General features: G+C 47.0%; 4 protein-coding genes across 9 annotated transcripts; 1 reads left to right on the top strand and 3 right to left on the bottom strand.

Annotated features, from left to right (window-relative positions):
* Positions 1-607: 607 nt before the first annotated feature.
* Positions 608-6,587, bottom strand: tmem248 (transmembrane protein 248). 2 transcript variants are annotated; one of them, XM_086131704.1, is made up of 8 exons: positions 6,233-6,587; positions 5,149-5,307; positions 4,731-5,019; positions 4,468-4,618; positions 4,110-4,293; positions 3,437-3,580; positions 3,112-3,156; positions 608-3,043 (listed from the first exon to the last, which is right to left on the bottom strand). In XM_086131704.1, exons 1-7 carry the CDS (start codon positions 6,233-6,235, stop codon positions 3,136-3,138), a joined length of 951 nt encoding a protein of 316 aa, XP_085987830.1. In that variant the 5' UTR covers positions 6,236-6,587; the 3' UTR covers positions 608-3,043; positions 3,112-3,135. The 2 variants fall into 2 exon arrangements, with proteins under 2 accessions (XP_085987830.1, XP_085987829.1); XM_086131703.1 differs by having other exon boundaries at positions 608-3,156.
* Positions 6,588-6,940: 353 nt separating this feature from the next.
* Positions 6,941-9,132, top strand: LOC147194182 (dynein regulatory complex protein 1-like). Its single transcript, XM_086131698.1, has one exon. It carries the CDS (start codon positions 6,941-6,943, stop codon positions 8,714-8,716), a length of 1,776 nt encoding a protein of 591 aa, XP_085987824.1. The 3' UTR covers positions 8,717-9,132.
* Positions 9,133-9,200: 68 nt separating this feature from the next.
* Positions 9,201-16,833, bottom strand: lig3 (ligase III, DNA, ATP-dependent). Of its 2 annotated transcripts, none has more exons than XM_086131696.1 (21): positions 16,487-16,833; positions 15,597-16,070; positions 15,372-15,506; positions 14,991-15,209; positions 14,758-14,909; positions 14,016-14,182; positions 13,847-13,924; positions 13,605-13,773; positions 12,867-13,031; positions 12,355-12,486; positions 12,180-12,259; positions 11,997-12,084; positions 11,840-11,917; positions 11,590-11,713; positions 11,329-11,471; positions 11,166-11,240; positions 10,505-10,651; positions 10,283-10,418; positions 10,085-10,149; positions 9,893-10,009; positions 9,201-9,764 (listed from the first exon to the last, which is right to left on the bottom strand). In XM_086131696.1, the coding sequence occupies exons 2-21, from the start codon at positions 16,048-16,050 to the stop codon at positions 9,516-9,518; spliced, it is 2,973 nt and encodes a 990-aa protein (XP_085987822.1). In that variant the 5' UTR covers positions 16,051-16,070; positions 16,487-16,833; the 3' UTR covers positions 9,201-9,515. The 2 variants fall into 2 exon arrangements, with proteins under 2 accessions (XP_085987822.1, XP_085987823.1); XM_086131697.1 differs by having other exon boundaries at positions 12,876-13,031; positions 16,487-16,826.
* A 696-nt stretch (positions 16,834-17,529) lies between these two features.
* On the bottom strand, positions 17,530-24,864 carry rad51d (RAD51 paralog D). 4 transcript variants are annotated; one of them, XM_086130949.1, is made up of 10 exons: positions 24,587-24,864; positions 23,014-23,075; positions 21,428-21,546; positions 20,179-20,260; positions 19,857-19,991; positions 19,319-19,420; positions 19,158-19,248; positions 18,410-18,480; positions 18,179-18,343; positions 17,530-18,062 (listed from the first exon to the last, which is right to left on the bottom strand). In XM_086130949.1, the coding sequence occupies exons 1-10, from the start codon at positions 24,765-24,767 to the stop codon at positions 17,883-17,885; spliced, it is 1,188 nt and encodes a 395-aa protein (XP_085987075.1). In that variant the 5' UTR covers positions 24,768-24,864; the 3' UTR covers positions 17,530-17,882. The 4 variants fall into 4 exon arrangements, with proteins under 4 accessions (XP_085987075.1, XP_085987076.1, XP_085987077.1 ...); XM_086130950.1 differs by having other exon boundaries at positions 17,530-18,037; positions 24,587-24,860; XM_086130951.1 differs by lacking the exon at positions 24,587-24,864 and adding an exon at positions 23,154-23,641.
* Positions 24,865-26,396: the final 1,532 nt, after the last annotated feature.

Raw genomic sequence — 26,396 nt, 5'->3', positions numbered from 1 at the left:
TCAAACAAAATTATGATATTTAATGAAGTTGAGAATATTAAAACAAAAAAACCTGAATGTAATGACTGAATTAATTAAAAAACTAAAATAAGCAATGATCAAACGATGAAATTATGAATTCATGTGAACAAACTAAAACTAATGCAATTTGAGATACTGTTAAATTAGTTAATTTAAAAAAAACGACTCAGAAAAAAAAGATGTGAAATTATTCCATTCAAACATTTTCAATGATTGTGAAAAACTGGAATTATATTCAATTAATGTAACAAAAAAAGAAAAACACCTAGAGACTAAATTCAATGTAAGTAACTTTACTGCATTTCCACCGTGCTCGTCGTATTTCTTTGGAATTCAAGTCTACTTTGAAGTGATCTGAAGGCTGAGTCAAAAAACGACCCGGGCCATTATTTGTGCCAATACTTTCATTTAATATCAACATAGAGTGTCATGATATTGTATTGCAGGATAGAAGGGGAGGGTGGGCACATTCATTAGGTACATTCTATGAAAGTCAATTAAAGAGGTCAGAAAAAATTTCGGCTGGTTTTCCCCTATTCATGACAACAACAAAAAAATTTAAAAGCGACAAATGATAAATTCAGCGTTCATGATAAATGATTGTCAAATATTTATTGGAGAGAATCGCGTCAAACACTCATTCCTTTTACACGCCGTCATAAAAAACAAAAATAAATTACTTTAAACATAAATAGAATTATACAAAGATTTTTTGGGGGTGCAGAAATAACGACCACCCCCCCCCCAAAAAAAACCCCAGAAATAAATAAATCACGTCAGAATGTGCAAGAAATCTACAAGGTGTGCTAAGTATTCAAACAACAAAAGTAATTCAAAAAACAAAATAATTTAAGGAGGATCGATATGAATATTTGCACATGGATTTCAACAAGAAAACGACGGCGAATACGCAAACTTCATCCATCGCAGGTAAGGCAAGTTCATCTTTTTGCGTCAAAACCAACGCAAACACAAAAGAAAAAAAAATACAATTGCTTCAATGACAAACTGCGACGTCTTCACATTCTGCTAACACGCTAATTATCTTGCACACGAACACGGACTGATCATTTTTACGAGATTTTCATAAGACAAAAAAAAAAAGGGCGGAGGGGCCGGGGGGAAATAGAAAAAAATTCGGTCAAATGGAGAAAAAAAATCTGAACGTTTTAAAGCTCGCTCAGGTTAAGGAAGAACTCAGAATATAGTTTCATTCGGGTCTGACTCAAACGCCGCCATTTGCAAATTTGTTCACGTTAATCAGAAAATAGGATACTCACTGATAAATGAAAGGACAGAATTTCTTTTGCAACGCTAGCAATTTAGAAGAAGCGAAAAACTTGTCATCCTAGTCACACAATGCTATTTGAATATAATTGGTATTCATCGGACACACACTTCAGTGCTAAGTAGCGTACGTTAACACAATTTTCTGATCTTTTAAAAAGAAAAAAAATGGATCATTTTAAATGCATGAACACAGGCCAATCATTTTTTAGAGATATTTTAAAAAGTGATAACGTAAAAAAAAAAGTGCACAATTTTTTTTTTAAAATAATAGCCAACCCGGGCTATGGAAGAGGTTCTGCAACACATTGCTAACTCGGCCATTGACAAGGAAGTAGCATGCCAACGAACAGACGGCCAAAAACATGGTGAAGCAACCAATTTCAGCTAAGCGCGGGCAAGCAATTTTTGAATGCAGATTGAAGCAATTTCATGAAAAGTGCTCGTCGCATTTCCACGTTCTGACAGGAGCCATAAAGCAGAAAATAGCAAGCATACTGACAAACGCTAAGTCGACTTCCTGGTTCGCAGCTAACGCAAAAAATAGTTTTTTTCTCAACTTGCTTGTAGGTAAGCCTGCTACTTGACCGTTACCGTAAAATAAACACCACCATTCGCACATTTGTATGATTACTCAGAAAGTAAGATGCAAACTAATGATTCAGACGGCCGAGAAAATGCGACGTCCAAGTGATCAAATGCTACTTAAATGTTCATCAGTATTCATGGCAATGTCAATCGGAATGTCACAAACGTGCATTTAGCTGGTGCCGTTTTTATCAGTTAGCGTGCTACTTCCGAGTTCGCGGCCAAGCTAGGATGTCAAAAATTTGGGTTAAGGTGGTACCGTTTGTGAGCAAGCTACTTCCTGGTTCCTGGCTGATGCAAGACGTCACAAATGCACATTCAAGTTTGTTGGCGAGTGCGTTACTTTGTGGTGGACGAATTCCCTAAGATGTCAGAAATGTCAAGAATTCACCCGCAAACAGGGGGATGCGTTGCCAGGGTTTCCATTCGATGTAGTATCATAAGGCTACGTGAAAAAAAATTGACGACGTTACCGCGTTAACTCATTCCAAAGAGATGCTAACAATTTAGCTGTGGCTCTGATGGTTGATATTCTTCTTGTAGCATTAATGCTGTGATGAAATTTCCCGCCACTTTCGCATTCCTGTACGACCTCATCAAAGAGTGACTAAAATTTTGCTACTTGGTCTGGTGCGGGGGGCGGGGGGGCAAAATGTCTGGCTTAGTCATTACTAATCAAACACCAACTAAAACTGTGGCCCATTTCTTGAACTTGCTAAAACTGGCTACGACCACGTAGCGATAGCATCCTAACTGGCGAAATATGAATCAGGCGGCAACAATCAGGCCGTGGCTTCAGAAATACACCTCGTCTTGGGAAAAGTGCTCCTTCACATCCCGTTTAGATGTGTCTTTTTTATTTTATTTTATTTTACCTTTGCAGTTTTAAGTGTGTGATTCGGACAAATAAATTTTTGAAGTGGCATGCCGCTTGCTCATTGTACTGCACTGTCCTGATATGGCACCGGACGACTCCAGAGGCAATTCAAAAATAACAAACACACTCTCACTCACACACACACACAAAAAGGAAAATAAAAGGTTCCTCAATGTCTTATTTACACCACAGATGACAGGCACTTGTTTCTTTGGTTGGACCGTCCCAACATCATTGCAAGGAGTTTCGAAATCATCCTTGAGAGTCCGCCTGGCAACACGGTGAGTCATCACTGGGTGTTTTTCAATTGGTTTTTATTTTTTGAGTTGTCACATTACCTTAACGTATCTTCTCGCACCCTTTTAGCTTTCTGACAGTGCCACCTGCAAGACAGGAACACCAGTTCAAGTGTACCTCCCCATTTGTAGTTATTGATAGATCAACTTAGGTGGGTTATAGTGAATACGAGATATTTTAAAAAGCAATGTGATGACGTCATCATATTTATTTATGACATTTGTACTGGCGGCAATGTTGGGGCAGCATCAGTGAACTTCGGGTGGCCCGACAGTCACGTGATGGCCCCGGGCCATCGAGCCGCCGTTAACGATGGACCCTGGGCACGTCTGATGACAAAATGTCCTCTCTACTTTTGAAACCTACCTTCTCAGGGAAGAAATCTGGGCTGCTTTGCCGTAGTTTTACGGGCCTGCCCTTGATGACGGCATAGCAGAACATGGTGATGACCATAACGAACAGAAAGTAGCTGGTGTGCATCAGGTGCAGGTTGATGAGGGAGCGGTCATCCTGGGCAAAGGAAAAAAACAAACAAACAATTATTGCGTGTAACAGACGACAGGAAACAAATGTGTTCGATTTCAGAGATCCACTTTCTGATAGCAAATAATGTGATCTGTATTCGTTGATTGGAAGGTCAACCTGTCGTCCTCATAGGATTAGCCTTTTTAGCTATCACACAAGTTTAAAAAGGAAAGATGTTAACCGTCGCGTCGTAAAACGTTTCGGCTTGAATACTCTTCATCATCCATCCATCCATCCATGACCTGATCCTCTCATCTGCTGTTCTTATTGAAAGATGAATGAAATGCAACCATTACGTTTACTTCAGTGTTGGGAGGAGTACAGTCAGTGTGTTCACATTAGCATCTGCTGGGTTAAATCACTAGCATTTCCCAATTTGTACCAAGCAGGCGGAACCGATCCCAGTATTCGTCTTTCACCGTTGCCGTTTGCCGCGACTTGGTCGCTGTCTGTGGTGGCGGTGTTGCACAACAAAAGCCAAAAGAACAAGCGTCGTAATCTCATGCTGACTTACGTCGGGCACAATGACGGTGAGTTTGGGGCTGAGAGCGTGGTACACCTTGCCCACGGCGCCCTTGTAGCACCAGAAGGGGTTGTAGTCCTGACTGTACTTGGTGTCCGAGTCCCGCACAGTGGTGAACACCTTGTACCAGGAGGTGGCATTGGTGTACGTCTCGGGCATGCAGTGTGGAGGACGCCTGTGTTGGGGGCGGGGGGTGGGGGGGGATTAAAAAATGCATTTTGGACGGCAGAAAATACAGACGCTGCATGGATAGAAAGCAAGTGCATTGATGCACTTTTCACCCGCATCTCTTTCGCTATCTAAACGTGCACTTCATACGTTTGTGATTTGAAAAGATGGGGAAACTCACACTGTGACCGGAAAGATGTTACTGGCCGCCGTGATGGTCATGCACGTGCTGAACACCACCTGCTCGCAATGGCCGTGCAGAATGCAGTCGTCGGCGTTCCAGGACACGGGCAGCGTGAACGTGATGTTGATCTCTTCGTGGGATTCTCGGCCTGGAACGCAAACAAACGGTCAAACGAGTTCTATAAGGCGCTGCTCTACCAAGTCAACATGGCTGCTGTGGGAAAAATCAAAACCAAACTAAAACAAGGGACTCTCTCTCACCAGAAAGGCCGACCTGCTGTCCCAGGACGGTGGCATACAGGTGGGTGATGTTGCGCGAGTAGCCGCCGAAGGGCCGCTGGGGGTCCAAGGTGAGCGTGATGGGCACTGAGATATTAACGAAGCCCGAGTCATCGGAGAGCAGCGGCACCGGCGTGCTGGGCCGTGCCTGCCCGCTGGTTGCCGCAAGGCTCTCGGGCGTGGTTGACTCGTTGAGACCATGCTTGATGGTCTCATTCTCCGACACGCAGAAATCCAGCTCGTTGTAGCGCAGCAGGAACGTGTTCCAGTCCTGAGGAATAATAAGCCAAGAGTCAAAACCCCAACCCCCAAAAACACATCGGACAATTAATGCGACTGCTTCTCTTGGCAGTCATTCATAACCACCATCACACATCGGACACAACAGAAACAGACCCACCTCCGTCAACTCTGGGGACTTGATCTCCTTGATTTTGAAGAAGTAGCCAATGGTGAGGAAAGCTATGGCCACTGCGCTGACGCTGATCATAAAGATGACCAGTGGCGGGCGGTTGTTGATGTAGCTTCTGAGGTTTTCCAGAGGGTTCAACAAGTACACCTGCAGAGGCCAAAAAAGAAGAAAAAAGGCGGCTCTCAAGCATTGTCATAAGAGTTACCCTCAGGGGGCCGCAGTCCTCGCTTTGCCAAAATCACGACTTAGAAAAAAAAAAAATCATCGTGTTTGAGCTAAATAACCCATCATTCAAGTTGGTTGTGTACCTTCTTGCACATCACCACCCCACAATCATCTTAAATTGCTAACTTATTTCAATTATAATATGACAAAAGCAAAAACAGGCTTACATCTTCCCAAACTCTCAAATGTCTTGAAACCAAGAATGATTCAATTAATAAAAGACTCAGCAGTGTAAAAAGACAGAATGGAATTTACCTTCAAGGCTGACCGCTTCCTTCTCCGCCCAAGTATGACAGTACAGTATTACATCTCCAACAAAACACGCTTCGTCAAATGTAACAAATGTAACTATATTCAACTTTAGTTGTCTAAAATAAAACCCAGATGTGTAAATGCTGCACGGCTCTTTGAGGGTGAGGGAAGAGATGTTGTTTTACGACACTTCTCTGGCACTTGAGCGTTCGAGATTTGTTCTCGACACTTTAAAGCAATTGGCGAATAATAACAAAAAGTAAGAGATGACGTGGGCAAAGACCAATAGTATTAATGTGAAGTATTGGTGAATTTGCAACTAGCGAATAGCGAATGTGCGGGGATTTATACTTTCTCGATACGGTGTTTTCAGAGGCATTTCGGACATGCAAACGTGTCGAACTGTGGGTTTTGTTTTGGGGGGGGGGGCGTCAAAAACCACCCTATAAATTGTTTGCTGGAGTTGAGGAGCAAACTGTCCACCCTGTGGGGCTAACGCTAAGCTGTCTGGCCCAGAGTCAACTGTTCAAAACTCAACTCCCATTTCAACTATCGGCACAATTTAATAGTCGTGGGCTAAATTATCTACACTTACCATTGTCTCCGGGGAGCGCTGGTGACGGGGAGCTCCGTGGAATCGCTAGAAACTGAAAAGCAACTGTTTAGCTTAGCCTAGCCTAGCTCCGACGCTAGCTCAACCGCCCGCACGCCGCCGGCGCCGCCGAGCTAGTCGTTAGCCTCTGCGGGGAAAAGCTATTCGCCCCGGGATAGAACGCTGAAAAATAACCGGCGGTGGTGAGTGAAGACAAATCCGACAGAACCACGTCCCATTCTTGTACGATGTTGTTGTTGCTCCGCGTATACGTGTTTATCCGTAGTTTGCGTCAATCGAACACATCATTGAGGGTGTTCCGTGCCGAGCCGACTCCGCCCATCCGCAGTGCGCGTCTCTCAAATCGAGCGCTCTTGACGTCACGAGTCTGCCCACACTATTTTGGAAAACCTAAGTTGGTAACCCCACAAAAAGAAAAAGCAAAGGTTCTTGCTCTCGGTCAAAACCGACAACGTGGTTCGTTACGTTTGGAAAATGTCGATCTGTCCATTAGATTCTCGTGACGTCAGTTTTGTTTTGTTGAATCCCGACATTACGAGGCGGTGTGATGACGTCACAAAACCGCACTTTGCGATGTCATCGCGCATCACTCTCATCACAGAGTAATGATTCATCTCTGATCTTTTTTGGTGTCCGAACCAAACTGCAAGTGGTGCACCGTTTCCCGATTTGACCACGAGTTTTGAAGAGATGCAGAGCCAGGAAGGCGCCGCGACCAGGCCGGAGGCCAACGAGGCCCCACAAGCCGCGGTGGCCGAACAGCCCATGACGGCCCAGCGGGTCATCCGCCTGCATCGCGACCTGCTCTCCTTCTTCACCGACCTCCAGACGGCGGCCGACGCCAAGCAATCGTTGCGGCGGAGCAAGTTTGAGGAGGCCCTGCGGCTGCGCATGGAGCGCCTGGATGACTCGAAGAATTTCAGCTTGAAGAAGCTGGAGGAGATCAAGGAGGGCTGGGCTCAGGCCGCCACCAAGTCCACGCTGCCCGACCTCCTGGACTCCCTGCGCGGTCAGCAAGCGCTGTGCTCGGAGATGATGGGCCACAAGATGGACCTCATCGCCTTGCTGCAGAAGAAGTGGTTGGACGGCGACGAGCGCCACTCCATCGACCTGCGCAAGCAGACGGAGGCGCTGGACTTGATGATCGAGCGCATGGACAAGGCGCGGCACATGACCATGGCCAACAAGGAGCTGGCGCACATCCAGAGCCCGCACGACATCTTCCTGACGCAGAGCCTGCGCGAGTGGGAGGGCTACCAGACGGAGCTGCGGGCCCGTCGCAAGGAGTGGCTGACCCAGAGGAAGCTGGCCATGGAGGAGTACGAGAACGCCATGCCCAAGCTGGAGCTGGCGCAGGAAGAGTGCAACACGTCCAAGCGCTCCATTGACATGAAGCTGATGGAGCTGGAGCGCGAGCAGGAGGAGATCAAGGGCAAGCGCAACGTGCTGGAGGCCCGCAAGCTGAGCTGCGACGAGAAGCCCGAGGTCATCTACCTGCTGCGCAAGCGCGTCAACACGCTCAAGGTGCAGCTGAGCGACATCATGAAGATGATCCAGATGGAGGAGGAGAGCTTCCAGCGGCGCGAGCAATACCTGCTGGACGACATCCGCCACAGCATGGCGCAGCACAAGCGCATCCAGAAGAAGATGAAGCACTTCGCCCTGTCAGACGCGCAGACCTTCGTGGAGATGTCGCGCATGCTGGTGGCCGAGGTGAAGCTGCTGGCCGAGAGCGCGCTGGCGGCCGACTCGCACCTCTGCGCCCACCTGGGCCTGACGTGGGAGCGGCCCGCCGCCGCCATGGAGCGCTGCTACCCCATCCAGCCGCAGGACAAGTTCGAGATGGCGGCGCAGGTGTACGCCGAGAGCGTGGCCGAGGTGGACGCCGAGACCATGACGGCGCTGCTGGGGCTGCTGGGCGACGAGCTGGGCTTCCTGATGGAGAACAGCGAGCACCTCGGCTTCCTGTACAACGAGCGCCGCGCGGCCGAGAAGCTCCTGGGCCTGCTCAACGCCTTTGACTTCTACGACGACGACCTGAACAGGCTGGCGGCGTTCCTGCTCAAGTACGAGGAGCAGCATCGAGAGCGGGCGGGCCAAAGCGACGCCGACGAGGCGCGACTCATCCATCCCAACAACGTCCTGCCTGCTTTTTTGAGCTTCGTCAGCTACCGCGTGCACTGCATGAAAAGCTCGGCGCTACGCCATTACCTGGACTGGGACGCCGATGCCGATAAAGCCTTTTGGGAGACGCTGGCCAACATCATCCCGGCGGCGAAGCTCAGAGTCTGGGACGCCGCCGAGATCGCCTTGACGCAGTACCTGGCCGTGCTGGAGGAGAACTCTGAAATTTTCCAGAAGAATCTGACTCTGGAGGAGGAAAACAGGGAGTTGCGCAGGCAACTGTCTTGCGAGAATGACGGAAGCGCTTTTCTGCTCAAGGGCTTCCTGGAAAAAGACACTTGAAATGCTCGAGACCTTCCGTCAAATGCTAAGTGGACACTGTTGTTGCTGTCGCTGAATGTGTATGATTTGACTCAACTTAGGAGCAAGCACATTCGTTCCAGTCGGTCATCGGCATCAAGAATGTACTCGTGTCACACACGTGCTCTGCTCAAGAAACGGCGTTCGGTGCGTTAAAAACGATTGCGGTTGCCAGGCTCCGATATGACCGAGTCGGCCTTTCTGGTAAGCGAGCCAATGAGGCAAAAGGTGTGACTGTTTTTCAAGTTTTACTTTTTTTTTTTTCTCAAACCAGCAAGTTGGTTTGGTCGTTTCGACTTGTCAACTGAAAACGGACTCCCTCGCATGACAATCTAGAACGGATTGCCAACTTTCGCCATCACATGATGACTCTTCTCACAAAGTCGTCATGATTTCTGGACGAGACCATTTTTCAAATATTAAATAAAATCTAACCATCCCACTAATTATGAGTACAACTGAAAACTTTGTGAGTGACAAGATTTTTTTTTAATCATTCCATGATGACTTATTTAAAAAAAACCTAACAAAAACACTTAATACTTGCTCAGACCACCTCTTATCATTAAAAAAAAAAAAAAAAAAAAGTTACAAATTAGAGCGTATGCACGGATAGTCTCCTACCTGCCCTCGCTTTATTTGAATTACCACAGCCGGTCACGAGCCTTCAGGAGGTTACCGCGGTGACACGCCAAAGCCGTGGCGTGAAAGGCTTGAACTAAGGAAAGAACAAATGACAAACGGGGTTTCTTCTTCTTCTTCTTCTTTTTTTCTTCTTCCGCTAGCAGGGAGCGACCACACGCCTCTTGCGGATGCACTCCCAGATCCAGCCGGGCGTCACCCGCCGGGCCGGGCTGGCGCCCTCTCCCTCGCCCTCCTGATTGTCGGCCAGAGTGTGAGTGGCTGAGGCGGCGTCGTAGTCCGCCACCAGGTCGCCGTCGTAAGCCACAAAGTAGCGCCGCAGCTTGGCAAAATCATCCACGCCGGAGGGCAGGAAGAGCTTGATGCCGCTGAAGATGTCCAGAAGGGTCTATCGCCCCCCCCCCCCAAAAAAAGTACATCTTTTCATCAATCACTTCAATTCAGACTTGCTCCAAACCGGCAAAGGGACGCACAAAATGGCGTCAATGAAATCGGCGCTGACGCGGGCGTACGAACCTTGTCGTCGTTGGACTGGAGCATCCGCGGGGTAGGAGGCGGCGGCGGCGGCGTTGCCGTCACCTTCGCCGTTCCCGCGTGTCCGTTGCTCTGCACACTTTCCGCACTCTTCCTCACCTGCCGGTCGAAAATAAAAGACGGAAAAACGTAAGCTGGAGAGTTCCGTGTTTTGACGTGCGCGCAAGTCGCTACCTTTTTGGGGGCGGGAGAGCTCGGCTCGGATTTCACCGCCTTGCGTTTGGCCGGGGTGCCGTTACCTGCGGGCGGATGGAATTGAATCGAGATGTCTTTATTTATTAGGAGTATTTTTTTGTAACCCCCATTTTTTTTTTTTTGGTCTCAAAACTGGGGAAAGACTCGCAAGATCACAAGTGGCCATTTCCAACTCACCGGCTTTCTTGGGAAGGGGGCTCTCGGACGCCGGCGAACTGCCGCCGCTGTCTCCCGCAGACTCGGCCTTGTCTTGGCCAGAAGGTCCCGCCGTCACTTGGAAATCGCAGTTCTCCTTGGAGATGCGATACAGCTCCTGACGGGACGGCAGAAGGGATGCGCGTCAAAAGGCGCGTCCGGGAAGACGACGAAGCGCCGGTGAGGAGGCGGCGGCGTGCGTACTTTGAGCTGCGGCAGGTTGGTGGCGCTCTTCCAGTCCTTGTCGTCGCGGACGCGCGTCATGCGGGGAAAGCGGATGGAGATGCCGTCGGCCGTGTGCATCTCCGACTTGGAAAACTCGGCGCCTGTGATCTCCCACACGGGCGCTTGCTGCGCCGCGACCGCGACCCCAAAACAAACACAAATGTCCAACGTTCAAACATGAACGGCAGATTCATTGACCGACTCTTTGGGACTCAAGTTCTTTGGTTTGGATCTTTCTCGCTACTTTTTGTGAACAAAATACTTGCTGAGCAACAGGACTTGTTTCTGTCAACTTTTTTCAGCGAAAGACTGATTTGGGCATTTTGTATTTATTTATTTTTTACTTCATGCGATAATTCTTGTGATTGTGATAATTCTTGAAATTCCATTTCACTTTTTTCCCTTTACTTTTTCAAGTCATCTTTATTTATACGGCCCTGTCTTTGTAACTTTTAGTCACCAACAAAGTTTTGTTTGGATTTTTTTTTTTATGCAACAACTCTGATCTTGATCTGTAACGCCATTTGATTTCATGTGTGTTCTTTGACTTTTTGTAAATAATGTGGAGTCCAGTAAAAAAAAAAAAAAAAAGTGTTTTGTATTTGCTTTGCGCTCGTCATTCAACCTAAGCGGGTCTCACCTCGGGACTGCGGATGAGGAAATCCGGGTAGTAGTTCTTGACGATTTTCAGCCAGCCGGGGATCTTGCTGGGGTCCTGCGGGAACGACGGGCGCGCAAAAGACGATGAATGAGGCCTTGTGTTGTGAGAAGAGAATTCCCGGGAGGTTTTTGTCATCGCCCACCTTGCTGATTTTGACGACGTCCAGCTCTTTCTGGAGCCGAGCCAACATGGCGTCGTCGTAGCCCCCCGAGCACTTGGTGACGGTGCACCACTTCTTGGAGTTCGGGTCATAGCAGCCCATCAGGAAGCTGGACATGATGCCGCCTAACATGGAGAGAGAGCGAGAGAGGGGAAATGTCGTGAGGCTCGACACCAGCGGTATTTGTGTTCATGAACGACACACACAAGCGCAAATACGCACGCACAAACAGCAATAACGCACCGTTGGAGCCTTTCCCGTAGAAAGCGCCCAGCACCACCAGGTCGGCCGTGTCGGCCATGGCGCCCTCGTTCAGGTAGTCCTTCTTCACCTTCAGCCAGTGACGCTTGCCCGGCTCGTACGAGCCCTGGCGGAGGCGGGCGCATGGACGCAGACAGAAACGAGCGCGCGCGCGGACACACACAACCTGGTCATCAGCACGACACGCAAGTCTTCATCAACTGCTTTACGCACCGGAAAACAAATGTCTGACCTTCACGTCTTTGAGGACCAGGCCTTCCAAGCCTTCTCTGATGACTCGAGTGATCATGTCGGCCAGGTCTCTCGCACGCTACATGCACGCACATGCACATAAAACACGATAAATGTGTGTGTGTGTGTGAAGTCTCAGGTGGTCGGCACGCCCTTACCGTGACGTGCTTCATTTCCGAAAAGAGGATCCGGTTGGGCACCTCGACCATGTTGTCATGCAGGAACTTCCTGCGCTCGCTCAGCGGCCTGCAAAAAAATAAAATAAAACAAACAAGCGGGGATTTCCACAATGTGCACTCATTTTATGTCATCATTTCTTCATATTTATCTGCTGCGCGTACCTTTCCATGAGACTGTTGCCATTGAAGTATATGCAGTCAAAAACAAAGAGGCAGACGTTGGCGTCTTGAAAAGCGGCTTTCTGGAGGACAAACAAACAAATAAATAAATGAATAAAGAAAGACAAAAAGGAAACGGTGATGGGCGACATTTGCCAAAATGGGCGGCACCTCCGACCTTGTGCACGCCCAGCGTGCCGAAGGGGAGCGGCTTGCTGGTGTTGGTGTCGATGAGCAGCACCTCGGCGTCCAAAATCATACTGTGGCCGCCGGGGAAGGCCCGCGGGATGTAGTCCTTGAAGTGCGCCACCTGGACACGGGCACAAAACCATCAAAGAGAAAGAAAGAAAAAGACAAATCCGTTCCGTTTAGATTCGCTGTCATCACTGGAATCGGTACAACTGGACTATTCTTGTTGTTGTTTCATGTTCACTCCAATAAACTTTGACAGTCAGATCTTTTTTTTTTGGGGGGGGGGGGGACATTTTATGTCCTCCAGCACCCTCTAGCGGCCGCACTGTCACGTGTAGCCGAGAGTTCACTGACATGCATAGAGAGCAAATGGTGACAAGTCCTCGTGGGAAATGTGCCACTGGGAGCATTGCTTGAGGCTGCTAATCATACAAGAGAACACCGATCACGACACGCGCACGCACCCGTGTGTGTGTGTGTGTGTGCGCGTACACGCACGCAACTGACTTTGTGCGGCAAGACGGGTTTGAGGCTGCGACTGAAGTAGCTGAAGCTGTCGCCGCTCTTGTGCACCTGCACGCGCTCGCCGTCGTACTTGATCTCTGAGTACATGCCGTTGGGGCACTTCTTCATGGCGTACTCGATGGATTTGCACGCCTCCGCCTAGGGAGGGAGGGGGGAAAAAAAACCCATTAAAAAAACAACCTAGGTACCACAGATAAGTCTGTGTTCATATGGAGTGGTTCCACATTTGGCATTGGACTCAAATTTAAGAAAATTTGCTCTTGGAATTTTTTTTTTTTTTTTAAATATAAGATTACAAAAAGAAAGCAAAATTTCACGGTAAGGACCTTTTTTTTTTTTTTTCTAATCGAAGAGATTAAGGGCGGTGATAAAAACGGGCCCCTGCACGGAAGTGGCGACTCTGGAGTAGAATTCCTGAAACATCACGGCTGAAAAGAATTCAAACTACAATGACGAGGCTCTCCTGTAATAACTTTTGCTTAAGGAAACGTCTTATCCACGAGGAGAGTAAGGGCAGGGTGAAAATGGACCACCGCAGCAAGGTGGAGACTCTGGAGTATCACATTCCAGAAATAAAATGACTAAAACGAGGGTCCTCGACTTCAGTCATGTTAGAGAATGACACTCCTGAGTCTCCACTTTGCTGCAGGAGTCCGTTGCCATGCTGCCCTTCGTCTCCTCTTCGCGGGGAGACGACGGAGTGCGACTCACCAGCATGGGCTGAACGGGCGTCATGAGCGAGGCCTCCACGGTCAACAGCTTGCGGGGCCCCGAGCCGTCCGAGGCCTCCTGCTGGTTCCTCAGCACGCGCTCGATCACGTCGGCCAGGTTGCGGGAGGCCTTGAAGGCGTCGTAGGCGTTGGGGTCCACTGCGTCCAGTCTGCGCGCACAAACCAAACGTGAGGGGGGGGGAAACCGACCAGTCAGCGGCCATGAAGCGACCGCTCACTTACACGTGCTTGGCTCCGGCGTTCATCTTCAGGTCGTGCTTGATGAGGCGGATGATGCCTTTCAAGTCGTTGCCGGTGCACCTGAGGGCGAAGGAAGAGAGGCGCTAAGCGTTAGCGAGGCGGCGCGTTAGCGAGGCGGCGCGTTAGCGAGGCGGCGCGAGCGAGCGTTCACTTTTTGGCGACGTCCTCCAGCTCAGCCTGCTGCTCGTCCTCCTTGGTGAGCTGCGCCAGGCGGGTGAGCGAAGCGTCCACCTCCTGGATGGTCAGCAGGCTCTTGGCCGACGGCGGGAAAGCTTTGCTGTCCTCGAAGAACATGCGAACCGTCTCCGACACGTCGCCCTGTTGTCGGAGCACAGCATTCGTGGGATTGTTGCGAGGGGCCAAAACCAAGAGCGGAAATTGGGGTTCGGCTGATAGTTGCTCTTTTAAAATTGGAGGAAAGAAAACAATTAAAAATAAAATGACCCATTGCTTGGCTGATTTTTGGTGGGGGAATTACCGGTACAATAATTTCACCGTACGTTGTCCCTTAGAATTTAGAACAGAGACAAAAATAACAACATAAAATATTTGCAAACATCTGCTTTTCGATTTTTATGATGTGGATTGAAATGAGAACGTTTTTGTTTTTGTTTATCCGATTCATTGCCCCCATCCCTCCAATAAAAGCTACAGATCGATTTTTTTTAAACAATCAAAATAAATAGAGTGATGTTTTTTAAACAATCGGCAGCTGCAGAAAAAAAAAAGATGGACAGACGAAATGATATATTTGGTCGCAACCCCAGTCCGAAGGCTCGTCTCTCACATCAAGACAACGTTTTCACACGCGACGGGGGCATCAGAGCGAATGGCGAGAAGCGAGCGGGCGCACAATCCGGACGCGAGGCGTGTATTTGTATCGCTCCACCGACCTTCTCCAGATCTCGCACCATGTCATCCTGGCTGCAGCGGAACACGCGGCTGAAGAGTTTGACGATCTGCTTGTCGTTGAGGTTGTACACGCTCTTCACCACGCCGGGCAGCAGCAGCTTCACCGTCAGGTACAAGTCACCGTGGAATTTATCTGCGCCGGGAGGAGAGAAAAGACCAATTGACACCGACCGCCGCCAAATGGCGCCGGCGGGCTTCTCTCGTCGGGTTCCACCTCCGCCGGTGCCCTTGCGCAGGAACTTCTCAATGATCTGCGTCTTGCTGTTGTAGCTGTTGTTCTCGGCCACCGTGGCGCACAGCTTGCGGAACTCGCGGAACAGGCAGTCCTTGTGGTGCGGGTCGCACAGCTGCGCGGCGAGAGCGCTGCCCTGCTTGGCGAGCGACGGCGACGACAGGGGCGAGGACGTGGACGGGGAGGCGCCCGCCTTGGCCGCTGGGTGGGACGCATGAGGAGAACGCTCACACGTTCAATGCCACATGGGAAACATTTTCCACACAAATGAAGAGTTGTAAACACAGACATACTTTTTCAATAAGCGGCCAGCGAAGGATATCGAAAGGCTTCAAACATGCGAGCGGCTAGCGCGTTGCCTACCGGTGAACCCAGAGAACTTGCGCGGCGCGTTGAGCGAGGCTGCGGCGTCGGCAGCAGGCGACGTCAGTTTGGCCGAAGCGGCCGACTTGGCCGGGGTCTTCTTCTGCGGACTCGACTTCACTTTGGACATCAGCTCTGCAAACACAAAGAAGTATTTGTTACTTTTGCGGAGTATTTTGAAGCGGCAATTCGCAGAATTTCTGGAGCGCGCTTTCCAAGAGGTACCCGAGACGTGTCGGTTGATGAGCTCTTTGTCCTCGTCCTGCAGCTCCTCCCAGCCCTCCAGGTCGGTGATATCCTCGATCTTCTTGGTCGTGGCGCGGGCGCGTTCCAGCTTTTCAAACATGCACTTGATGTGGTACCACTCCTTCATTTCGCCGGCCGACTCGCTGAAGGGGTTGGGCACCACCTTGCCGATGCGCGCCATGCCCTTGGCGATCTTGTCCTTGCACTTCTTGCAGCCGGCCGTTCCGCGCTTGGCGTACTCCACCAGGAAACGCTGCTCCGCCATGGCGTCGGGCGCGGGCAAGGAGAGCCGGAGGCCTCCGTGACGCTCGAGACTGGACTCGGGGGGCGGGGCCAGCAGCCGCCAAAAGGCCACCCGGAGCCGAGGGGCGAGTGGGGCGAGGGGGCGAAGGCAGAGGGTCTTCTTGGCTAGCAAAATGAAGCACCTCTGCATCAAAACTTGCCACTTACAACCTGAGAAAAAGATGCACACTTTACGGATAAGTCACAACTTGAAGTCCGACGACTCATCGACAACTAAGTTATCAAATTATTCAACAATTATTTTGAGAAGAAATGCATTGTTTAAGACCTTCCTCAAGTTAAAATAGTCAAAATCCTCAAAGTCCCGGGTTCTTGTTTTTTTTTCTTTTTAATCAGATTGTGCCAGAACCAGCCTGCGAATCGAATGTAATTTCAACTGCTTAAGATTTAGCGACGTGTAACTTCAACTACTGAGTAGGCTAGCTTCTCAGCTAGCTTTTTAGCCATGCCGGACACGACACGACTCTCCACACGCCCCCGTTCTACAATCAGATGGCAGTTTCTTTCTTTTCACACAAAACTCCAATTTTGAACATTTATGAAACCAGCGATCAATTCGACTGTACCTTGTAGACTGTTGACAGAGCGCTAGAGTGGGGTTTAAATGGAGTCTCCGTGGCATTGTTGTAGCCTCCCTGCGTAGTCAAGTCAACGATATTTCGTTAATGGTTTGGCCACTTCCGATTAGAGACTAAAAGTTACCACTCGGGGCGTTGTATGGATGATAGCATTGCATAGGTGAGTTTTGTTCAAATCATAGATGTGTATCCTTGTATTGTCAAATAGTCAGACAGGCTGGAACACGTAGCTGATTTGACCGCAATTGGAATTTTACTTTGATATACTACTTCCGTTTTGGCAACGCTAGCTTGTCGGAGTGAGCACTTTTTGTTTAAAGGGGCTGCACATTGGCGCATGCGCAAAATGAACCTGACGCAGGTGCAGGAGCCATGTTGGGCCGGTGCACGTATTAAAAAAAGAATTCATTTTCCTGCATTTCCTTGTCTTCGTTGTGTATTTACCAACAAATAACTTTTTCCCTCAACGAAAAAAATACTATTTTATATTTTTTCCCCACATTTTAATTATTTTGGGAACAAATTACTTTTTTGTTCAAAATATTTTTTTTGTAAGCAAAGGACTAATTTCTAGTAAGTGACTTTTGGCAAACTTGATGTGTATTTTACCTTAACCTTTTGAGAACATGGGACTTTGATTTAGATGTGATTCACTTATTTTTAAACAAACAGCTATTGTATTTTTGCCTACGATTTGGTGAACAAAACACGGATCCAGTTCACTTGCAAAAAGTGAGAATAGGAACCGCGAAATTAGGTCTGCTTTTGGTCCGGACCAAATGACTTCTCTGGCATGAATTAAAAAAAAAAAAAAAGAAAATGCAGAAAAATGATCACTTAAAGTTGTTATATGTTAAAAGATTTTTAATTGTACCTGAACAAATTGATATATGAAAAACAGGACATTCTTGCAAAATGTTTTACAAGAAGACTGAAAATGAGTTTTTTTTTCCTTTCTTGGGGGGGGGGGGGGGGGTAGTTGTAATATGGAGAAAAATGTGTAAACAATCTGAGAAACACTTTCACAAGCATAAATTTGTACTGTACTTTATTGGGCAAGTTTGAATTATGGAGTACCGGTAGTTATGATTTTCTTTAACAAAGAAAAATAATATGACAAAAAGTCATTTGGACAATAAAAGTTGAAATTTAGGAGGGGGGAAAAAAACTTTAAAAGAGGCGGATCAAGTCACGAGAAATAAAAGCAAAGTACATTCGTTTTTTATTTTATCAAAATAACTTGTAATATTACACAATAGAGGAATCTAGGAACCCCCCCCTCCCCCCCATGGTGAATTTTACGTGCAAAGTGGGGACACTGTTGTGATGCTAAAATGAGCCAGTGCCGCCAAAGCAGAAGAAACGAGTCCAGAAGGTCCCCTGGCTAATGTAGTGTCTGGATTCCAGAGTGTAAATGTACCCAAACTCCTGAGTCAGTTGTTGTCAAGAATCCGCCGTGTCCAGCTTTCGCTTTCCCGAGGTGTCTCGTTCGGAGCGACTCCACCACTGAAGGTCCAACTCGGCTCGAATCAAACACGGCTGAGCAAGGCCAAGACATGACGACCTGACACAGCGGCTCCTCAACTTCACATATTTTATTTCTTGATTTATTTTGATTTGTTTGAATGCAGGTGTGTAGCTATCCATACATCCATCCAGCAGGGAGCGCTTTTATCTTACCCGCCTGGAGGACTTGATGAGGGTGGCGCAGCGTCGAGCGGGTCGGTCGATGTTGGCGCCGGGGAGTCGCTCCAGCAGGACTCGGGTTCTGGGGACGTGACTCCACGACACGCCCAGGCCAGGCTGCACTTCGCCCTCCTCACTCCTGGTCACGTGGTTGGTCACCTGCGGACGCGGCACTCAGTGCCAAGTGACGTCCTGCGGTGGGTGCATGTGTGCGTGTGTCCTCACCAAAGCAGCTATGTTGAAATCCTTGGCCAAGGCTTTGAGCGTGATGGCCACTTGGCTCATCATGTACATGCCTGTGCAAAAAAATGAATATTATGGATGACAAAAAAATATATTTGTAAATAAAGACATATGAGGGGGATGGACACAAGGACTATTGCGCAAGAGAGTCATAATATGAGGAAACAAAATAATTTTTCCAAGAATAAAAAATGCACAATTTTTCTTACAGCAAAAACTGAAATCATCAACTAAAAATGAAGAATTATTTGCAGATTTATGCTGGCACAAACCATTCAGTTGAATGCAATGAGAAAAAAAAACCTGGGAAATAAACTTATATTAAATAAAGTTGTGGCCACGCCCGACAAATTCATCGAGTGATATCAGCTCTTTTCCAACTGGCAAAAATAAGCTTACATTTTTTTTTTCTTTTATCCTGGGGAATATTTTTTTTAATTAATGGGCTGATTCATCAGATATCATCATATCATTTTATTGTGAGAAATATCTAAACCGGCCTCAAAAAATCCACATCGGTCAGGCCCTGAGAATGAGTAATAGTCACGACTAAAAAAAAAAAATAAATAAAAATAAAAATAAAAATAAAAAAATCAAGATATCCGAGGACTCGCCAGCAAAAAGTTGCCGGTTGAACTTCGGCACTTTGTTACAAATCTGCGCCAATTACACCTTGCAAGCAAAGCTTTCTCCGCCTAAATGTATGCGTGGAATTCCGCCAAGCACGCACCTTCATCATGCCTGCTTCCCAGCAGAGGAGCGATGACGGCCGACGCCGAGTCCACGATCAGCGCCTTGACGGAGCCGCCGTGGCTGCTCGCCTGCCGCGGCAAACGTGACAAACATCAACATCCGACGCCTCCTCGGGGGTGGGCGACAGATTGCGGGCACCTGCCGAAGCCCGCCGCCGCTGCCGCCGAGCCGGTACAGACAGTCGAGCAGGGAGAAGATGTCAAACGCGCGGTGCACGGCGATCCTCTGCAGGGCTTCCATCTGTCAGCCAAAATGACACTCGACTTTCACGTGCGTTTCATGAGGCGCAGCACATCTGACAGTGGCTATAAAAAGTCTCCACACCCTTGTGGAAATGCCAGTTTCTTTGTGACATGAGGAGGGGGAGGCGGGGGGTAACAGAAGACCAATATGAATATGCCAATTTTTTTTTTAACCATTATTGTGACAAATAATGCGTATGACGATTGAAAAAAAAAAAAAAAGTGTTGACATGCGGCACCTTAAATGTTCGCAGGTGTTTTCCGACACCAATTTAGGATGAGTTTGAATGTGACGAGTTCATTCTGACCATCCCCAGTCGGACAAGGGTGTGCACACTTGTGCAACTACAATTATTTATTTTGACTTCCAATCTTTCTTTCTTGTTCAGTTATGTTGTACAGGTTATTAATATTGATGAGATCGGTTTGGGCACCTGCTCGTCGTCGCTACTTGTTTGGGTTCGCAGCATTTGGCGCAGGCGTCCCGCCGACAGCCCCCCCGTGGTGTCCACGTAGATCACGTTTTGCCTCAAGTGCTGCGAGACGTGCGCCGCCACGCCCAAACACACCTGAAAACACGCAGCAAAAAAAAAAAAAACATTCGTACACTGCAGGAAAATACAATCATCATAACAAGGAGAAAGAAAATATTGCAATAGGACAATGTTATGACCAAAATATCTATTTATCTATCATTTGCTCTCAAATAAAGAGTAAATGAAGAAGCTATTTGTGCTTTGTGACGGGCTCACTCGCCTGAGTTTTGCCACTTGCCGGCCCCCCTGCCAGCTCGGTGATCTCGCCCGTGTACACGCCGGAATCCAGCAGCGCGTCCAGTCTGAGGACAAACAAAACCCATCACTTGACCGGCAGCAAATTCGGCCCGACACAGGCCTGCGAAATTCGTACGGAAGTGGGCGTGGTCTTTTCCGAGACGAAGCCGGAAGGAGGTGTGCCTAATCTAGTGTCCTCCCAGCATGTCCAGGCCCTTCCCTATGACGCTAGGGGGCAGCCACGGCACGCCCAGGCTTCTTGGAAGCTTCCGGAGCCAGTTCTGACATGCCTGAGAAACACTGGCTTGAAGGTGCAAAATTCAAATCAACACGGCGGTTTTGTAGGAAGACTTCCTGGTCTGAAAATGAATGTGCAGAGCTTTCACGAAGCGCCTTGAAGGCTTGCCTTTTTGCCGTAGCTGCTGTTAGTTTTTAAGCGGCGAGCAGCTGAGCAGGAGCCGGCGTTCATGCGGCCAATACATCAGACACCACTTTGGGACAAGGCCACTCTTTAGAGGTTGCTTCCCCCCCCCCCCTCCACCGCGACACGCTTGGCTGCATATTCTGCTACACGGGGTGCGGCGGCTCAATGCAAATTCAATTTAGGAAGGCACGTCGACATGACTCAGGCTGTGATTGATTGGTTGGGGAGATGTGCAGTGGAATCTGGTTAGCAAAAATAAATAAAAAATCTTACGGCTGGTTTGACTCGCACGTGTCCTCCAGTTGAAACAGGGTTGGATAACCCCCCCCCCTCCAAGCACAAAAAAATGGATAGCACTCCGGAATTTGGCAAACCGTGCTTATGTGCAAATGCAGGAAGGGGTCGAAAAAGGGTGGGTGCCGTCGAATTAAAGGCATCAATCGTTGAGACTTTTTCATGCCTTCTGACATTTTTTTTCAAACTTTTGAGCATGGGGAATTCACCCCCAAAACTAACAGATGCAACTTCCTGTTCCCTTGCATGCATGACGTCTTGAGACTTTTTTTGCCCGCCTAATTTTGTATCCATTGGTCAACCTTGCGTCCGGTACTATTTTTTAGTTGACGTTGAAGAGCATTAAGAAATTCTCTCTTAAATGGCTGCTGCACAAAAAAAAAAAAAAAGTGAGTTTTAAGGTACGCAGATGTCCCCCGAAATTGTTCCGATCGTATGGGACGGAGGTAAACCGTATATTATTCTTATTCTTAAACGAACGGAATACGTCTCCCACGGGCAGAGGGGCGCTCACTCTGAGTTTCCCGTGGAAAGGATGGCGGTGGAGCTGAGCAGCTCGTCGTAGAGGTCGGCACCGGAAACGGGGAAGGCGGCGTGCTGGGCCAGGAGCACCCTACGGATGGCTATCAGAGCCTGCCAGAAAACAAAATATGACATTTCACCTTCGGGCCATCGCTAAGTAACAAGCTCCGCCGCGGCACCCGGGTTAAGGTGTTTAATTAGCGGACCGACGCCTCGGGTGGGAGCTCCCCGAGGCGTACGTGAATTCGGCCCTGAAGAGCTCGTCAAAAGTGGGAGAGGTCGTTTGCCGCTAACAGGCTGCCTGAGGGCCAACTCTGAGTGAGAAACACTTATTACACTCAACGGTGACTCATACTGTCATGTGAGTAAAATGACAAGAATTGTGTTGATTGTATGTTGCAAAGTTACACTTCATCGATTCGCCAAGTGGATCCATATGCAAGTGGAAAAATTACAATGTAGCTTTGAATTAGGGTCAGAATGATTAATCGATCTATTAGCTACTTTTAGAAGGGGGTTAGGAAGACGGTCTATTTTTTTTTCTCTCCAATTGCTTTGTCTGTTCGTTTGTTTTGTAATACACTGAAACATCAGACAAAAATAATGACATTCAAATATTGCCTCCACCGAGAAAAAACCCCCCCCGTACGATTTACAAAGTAATTTCTCTGTTATAAAGTGAAACAATAGGACAAAGTATTGTACAACAGTCAAATTAGTCTCTTTGTAATTCATACATTTATTGTTGGAACCATCAAGGGACGATGCAATTTTTTAAAATTTGGCATCTCAAGGCAGCACAGCACATCCCCCTTAAAAGCAGCTGAAGGAGCCGCAGCCTGATGTGTGATGACCAAAGCCGTCTGAGGACCTCAACTGGGTCACCGCGCCGGACCTGAAAGCCACCGTGGGGCACGCGGGGGGGGTGTCAACAAAATGTCCAAGCATGTAGATAGCATTGGCAAGGACAGACACTGCTGGATCTTTTTGTTTGCAACGATTAAATCAAATGTTTCCTGGGCGACGGGGCGCCGAGGCAAGGACCACATGAGGTGAAACAATAAATTCCGGACTGGCCTCTCATGACCTCTCCCTGCCCACGCTAAACAAGCACCGTCTCTCCCAAAAGGCCTTGTTTCCTGATTATTGGCGCACAGGAAGAAAAAAAATGGTTTCTTGGATGGACTTAATAACAAAAAGTACGTTTTCTCTTTTCTGCCCAAGAGGTCAACACAGAGACTGTAAACAATTTAATCTCAAACTCTCTCCGCCCTTTTTATGTGTGCAAATGATGAAAAAGTGAAAGGTCCTGCATGTTTTCATGAGTTCAAGACGCTTACAAGGCTAGTTGATGCTTTGCACTCAAAAGTGTGCATTTTGAAAGTATGCGAGAGATTTGCAAACAGCTTGCACGAGATACTACAATACGAAACCTGTGCTTATGACAATTATTCCGTGCAAACGGCTCATTTTGTAAACTTGAGCCACACGTAATCCTTTAGATTTGCCATTCAGAATTGTCGACATCCCTTTTGCGCCAAAGTGTCAATTTCTCTCCTAAAGCGTCAACAACAATACCTTATATGACGTCGAACATTTCTGTGCGAGGTCCTCCATGTCCGACGAGACCAGATCTTCCACTGTGGGAACAAGAAGATCCAGAAAACGACATGCGTTGTGCAAATTCGCAGTTGTCGTTTGGAAGGGCTCGTTTCAACCTGTTTTAACGTGGGCATCCCGCAAACGGCGCACGAAATCTTCATCCAGTCCCGGGCACATCCCTTCTCGCAAGAGCACCATGCTCTCATTGTCGATAAATATGAGGTTCAAAACTCATTTTGCTGTCAGTTTTGGAGAAACCAAACGGGCTAGCGTACTTGCGTTTTTAGCATTGTGACAAACTTATCTTGGGTGGGGGGGGGGGGGGGGACTTCGCAGCCTTTTGACGAGCCTCGATCAAATAAACTAATTTCTTGACGAAGTTGGGCAAAATGAAGTCCAAACGTTGCCTTAGACTTGTTTGACTAACTAGATAACTCTGGTTGTGCGGTTTCAAACGACGTGCGGGGAAACTCACTAATACGACCGTGATTCACTATGGGTATCGTAGTTTAATTCACTAACCAGCCAGGAAAGCAAATGCGAAATCTAGTCGACATCACTACAATACCCATAATGCATTAAAACGACAATGCAAGCGAAAAGTGGTAACTAACTGTTTCGCTACCTCATTTCCACAGGCACAAAACCTCTCTCAGATGCTCATAAAATTATTTTGGTAACATTATATATAAATTTATACATGATGACTTAAAATAATTCCGTTTTTATGAGTCATTAATTTATCTATGTCATTAATCTTTTTCTTGAACTGTATTATTCGTTATATTTTCCAAATGATATCAAACTATCACGAAAATAAGTATTCCTAAAGACTATTGTTGAAAAGCAATGACATAACACAAACTCATTCCTTTATCAATTAATTTAAAAAAAACAGTAATACTCTATTTGGCGGTTAATCATGTATGTCAGTGGTCCTCAACTAGAAATGCTGTAGGTCCACTTTTTTTTTTTTTTTTTTTAAATAAGACCAAGGTCCGATCCCATGCACGGCGCTCATGGGGAGCAGGGCTATATGCCCATTTAGTATGGTAAAGCCAAGCTTATACAAATCAACACTCCTCACAACCAACCAATAATGGGGTGCGTGAAAATAACAATTATTCACTTTGCCAGTACACAGCAAATAATGAGAGGTATTGTGTTGAGGCACAGGAACTCTTTTATTTTGTTAAGTTGTGCCTGCTTAATAATAGAAATAGCCCTTTTAGGGAAATAAGACATTTTTACTTTAACTTTGTTAAACAGTAGTTGTCTTTTTTCCCCTTAATTTAACAAAAACAAAACAAAATACTAATTTTACCAAAATAAATACTAAACATGAAAACAAAAATATCCTTTTCATTCCCCTTTTCACATCCCCTCTGAAATCACTTAAAAAGATATATCAGAAGAGGAGTTAAGAACCATTTTAAATACTGGCACAAGGGAGCACAGGAATGTGCAGTGCTGTTCTTCCACTATAGGTGAATGCAATGTCTGAGGTATGCAAATATTATTTGAGGACGCCATTGTGATGTTCATTTACCATGTTGCGGTGTTCTGCTGTTAAACAGCTGCAAAGATCCCCGGGTAGACGGGAGCAGAACTGCACACAATCGAAACCTCCCGCGATTCGTTGTGTCTAATTGTCTGTGTGCGGCTCTTCTGGGCTGAAGCTGTGAGCGCACTGTGGCGTCGCGCATGCGTCTGTTTCTCGACACAATCATCCATTTTGAATGCGTGTGTATTGGGATAGACGCGTGCTGACGCTTATGTATGGACACACCTTAAATTCAAATGAGCCAATCAGCGCATCGTATATGCTGACGCTTACGTATGGGCACACCTTCGGTTCAGAGGAGCCAATCAGCGCATCGTATATGCTAACGCTTACGTATGGGCACACCTTCGGTTCAGAGGAGCCAATCAGCGCATCGTTATCGCCGACAGCCCTGCTCAGCCAGGGTCTCCAGTTAGTCAAACATTATACACACAAAGTCTCGCTGCTGCGGTCCTCTGCATTACATCTTTTAGTGCACGCAAAGAATACAACGGATAATTTTAACAAGCGATCGCGATAATGCGCAGATTATAGTCCAAAAATATAAAATGTATAACGTAAAAATCACTTTATAATTTTTTTATTTGATACAATTTGCCGAGGGTCCGGATAGAGGAGGTCGGCGGTCCGGTCGTGGATCGCGGTCCGCCAGTTGAGGAAGACCGATGTATGTACTTCTTTATACTTGTATTATTATTATTATTACTATGTGATGCAACAATAAACTATAACATCAACACTGTGATGACTTAACATTGCTATAAAAGATAGTGATTAAAACATTCATGAATAAATAGATAATACATCGAATGTAAATATTAAATGCGGTATTACGATTACTATATGTATTTGACGATCGAGTCAGGTGATCTATCTATCCATCTCTGCGTCGTCCATCTATCTTCATAGGGAGACAACAGTTTTGAAGAGCTCCCGAGTTATGTTTTGGGTCGCGAGCAAACTTTTGATCTTTTACACTCCCCTTTTTTAAAAGTTTCCGCATCGCCATGGTAACTAAAGCAGCCCCAGCAGGATGCTCGGGAGCCATCAAGCCTAAGTGTGCAAAAAGCCCGAGGCCGCGTTCAAATAAACACCTTTATTGCAACAATTCCATCTCCGCCGCCTATTTAGCTGTCTCATTTAAAACAAATGTCACGGCTGATAAAAGACAAGAGGAAAAAGTGGGAGGTAACAGAACAGGAAGTGCTGTAAACGCTACACTTCCTGCCACAACAAAAACCTCTTCACCGTGTTTTCAATTCATGTGGTTTTATCGTTCTTTAAAAATGTAATATTTTACTTTCTATACATTTCATGTTTATATTTAAGTAACTTGTCAAATATTTTCAAATATTTATTCTTCTAATAATTTCTTTGTATGTTTGGTAATGTTTATATTTTTTTCAACACCAAAAAGCCTCATTGACATAAGTGGTTTTAGTTCAAATTTGAAACGGATTTATCCCTTTGATAATTAAAATGTTAAACTACTTAAATTGCAATGCATTTTTTTCAACGTTGCCACTAGTGACAAACCCCGTTTTTCCCAATCAATCAATAATTATGCGCAAAGATGTAGTCTATGAACCTACAGCAATTGTTTTCTGTAGGCCTAAAAACCGGGACTGTAGAGGATTTGACATTCAATTACCTTTAGCAAAAAACTAGGATGCTCAGAAAGCCCTATCCGTTTTCATTCAACTACTTTCTCGTGTTCAACTCTTTCAATCAAAATAAATTGTGCCGCCATCCAGTGGTTTACATTGGAATTACACCCAAAATAAACAGGAGAAGC

The sequence above is a fragment of the Hippocampus guttulatus genome, chromosome 15 (genome assembly GCF_054856545.1).
Source record: "Hippocampus guttulatus isolate MCC_2025c chromosome 15, RoL_Hgut_1.0, whole genome shotgun sequence".
In the NCBI taxonomy this organism is placed as follows: Eukaryota; Metazoa; Chordata; class Actinopteri; order Syngnathiformes; family Syngnathidae; genus Hippocampus; species Hippocampus guttulatus.
Note: the sequence above shows the minus strand (reverse complement) of the source record. Positions and strands in the feature narration are given on the sequence as shown.

Bases quoted from the DNA above. Each gene is read 5' to 3' on its own strand.
- tmem248 (XM_086131703.1), bottom strand. The intron at 5,020-5,148 runs GTGGGTCTGTTT...ATTATTCCTCAG, and splicing joins AGTCCCCAGAGTTGACGGAG to GACTGGAACACGTTCCTGCT. The intron at 3,157-3,436 runs GTAGGTTTCAAA...CCTGTCTTGCAG, and splicing joins CAGATTTCTTCCCTGAGAAG to GTGGCACTGTCAGAAAGCTA.
- LOC147194182 (XM_086131698.1), top strand. From the start codon at position 6,941: ATGCAGAGCCAGGAAGGCGCCGCGACCAGGCCGGAGGCCAACGAGGCC.
- lig3 (XM_086131696.1), bottom strand. From the start codon at position 16,050: ATGCAGAGGTGCTTCATTTTGCTAGCCAAGAAGACCCTCTGCCTTCGC. The intron at 15,507-15,596 runs GTACCTCTTGGA...TTGTGTTTGCAG, and splicing joins CATCAACCGACACGTCTCGG to AGCTGATGTCCAAAGTGAAG. The intron at 11,472-11,589 runs GTGCGTTATTGC...TCTCCATGTTAG, and splicing joins CTACGGGAAAGGCTCCAACG to GCGGCATCATGTCCAGCTTC.
- rad51d (XM_086130949.1), bottom strand. From the start codon at position 24,767: ATGATTGTGTCGAGAAACAGACGCATGCGCGACGCCACAGTGCGCTCA. The intron at 20,261-21,427 runs GTGAGCGCCCCT...GTTTGTCCTCAG, and splicing joins CTTTCCACGGGAAACTCAGA to ACTGGACGCGCTGCTGGATT. The intron at 19,421-19,856 runs GTGCCCAAACCG...TTTGGCTGACAG, and splicing joins CAAGTAGCGACGACGAGCAG to ATGGAAGCCCTGCAGAGGAT.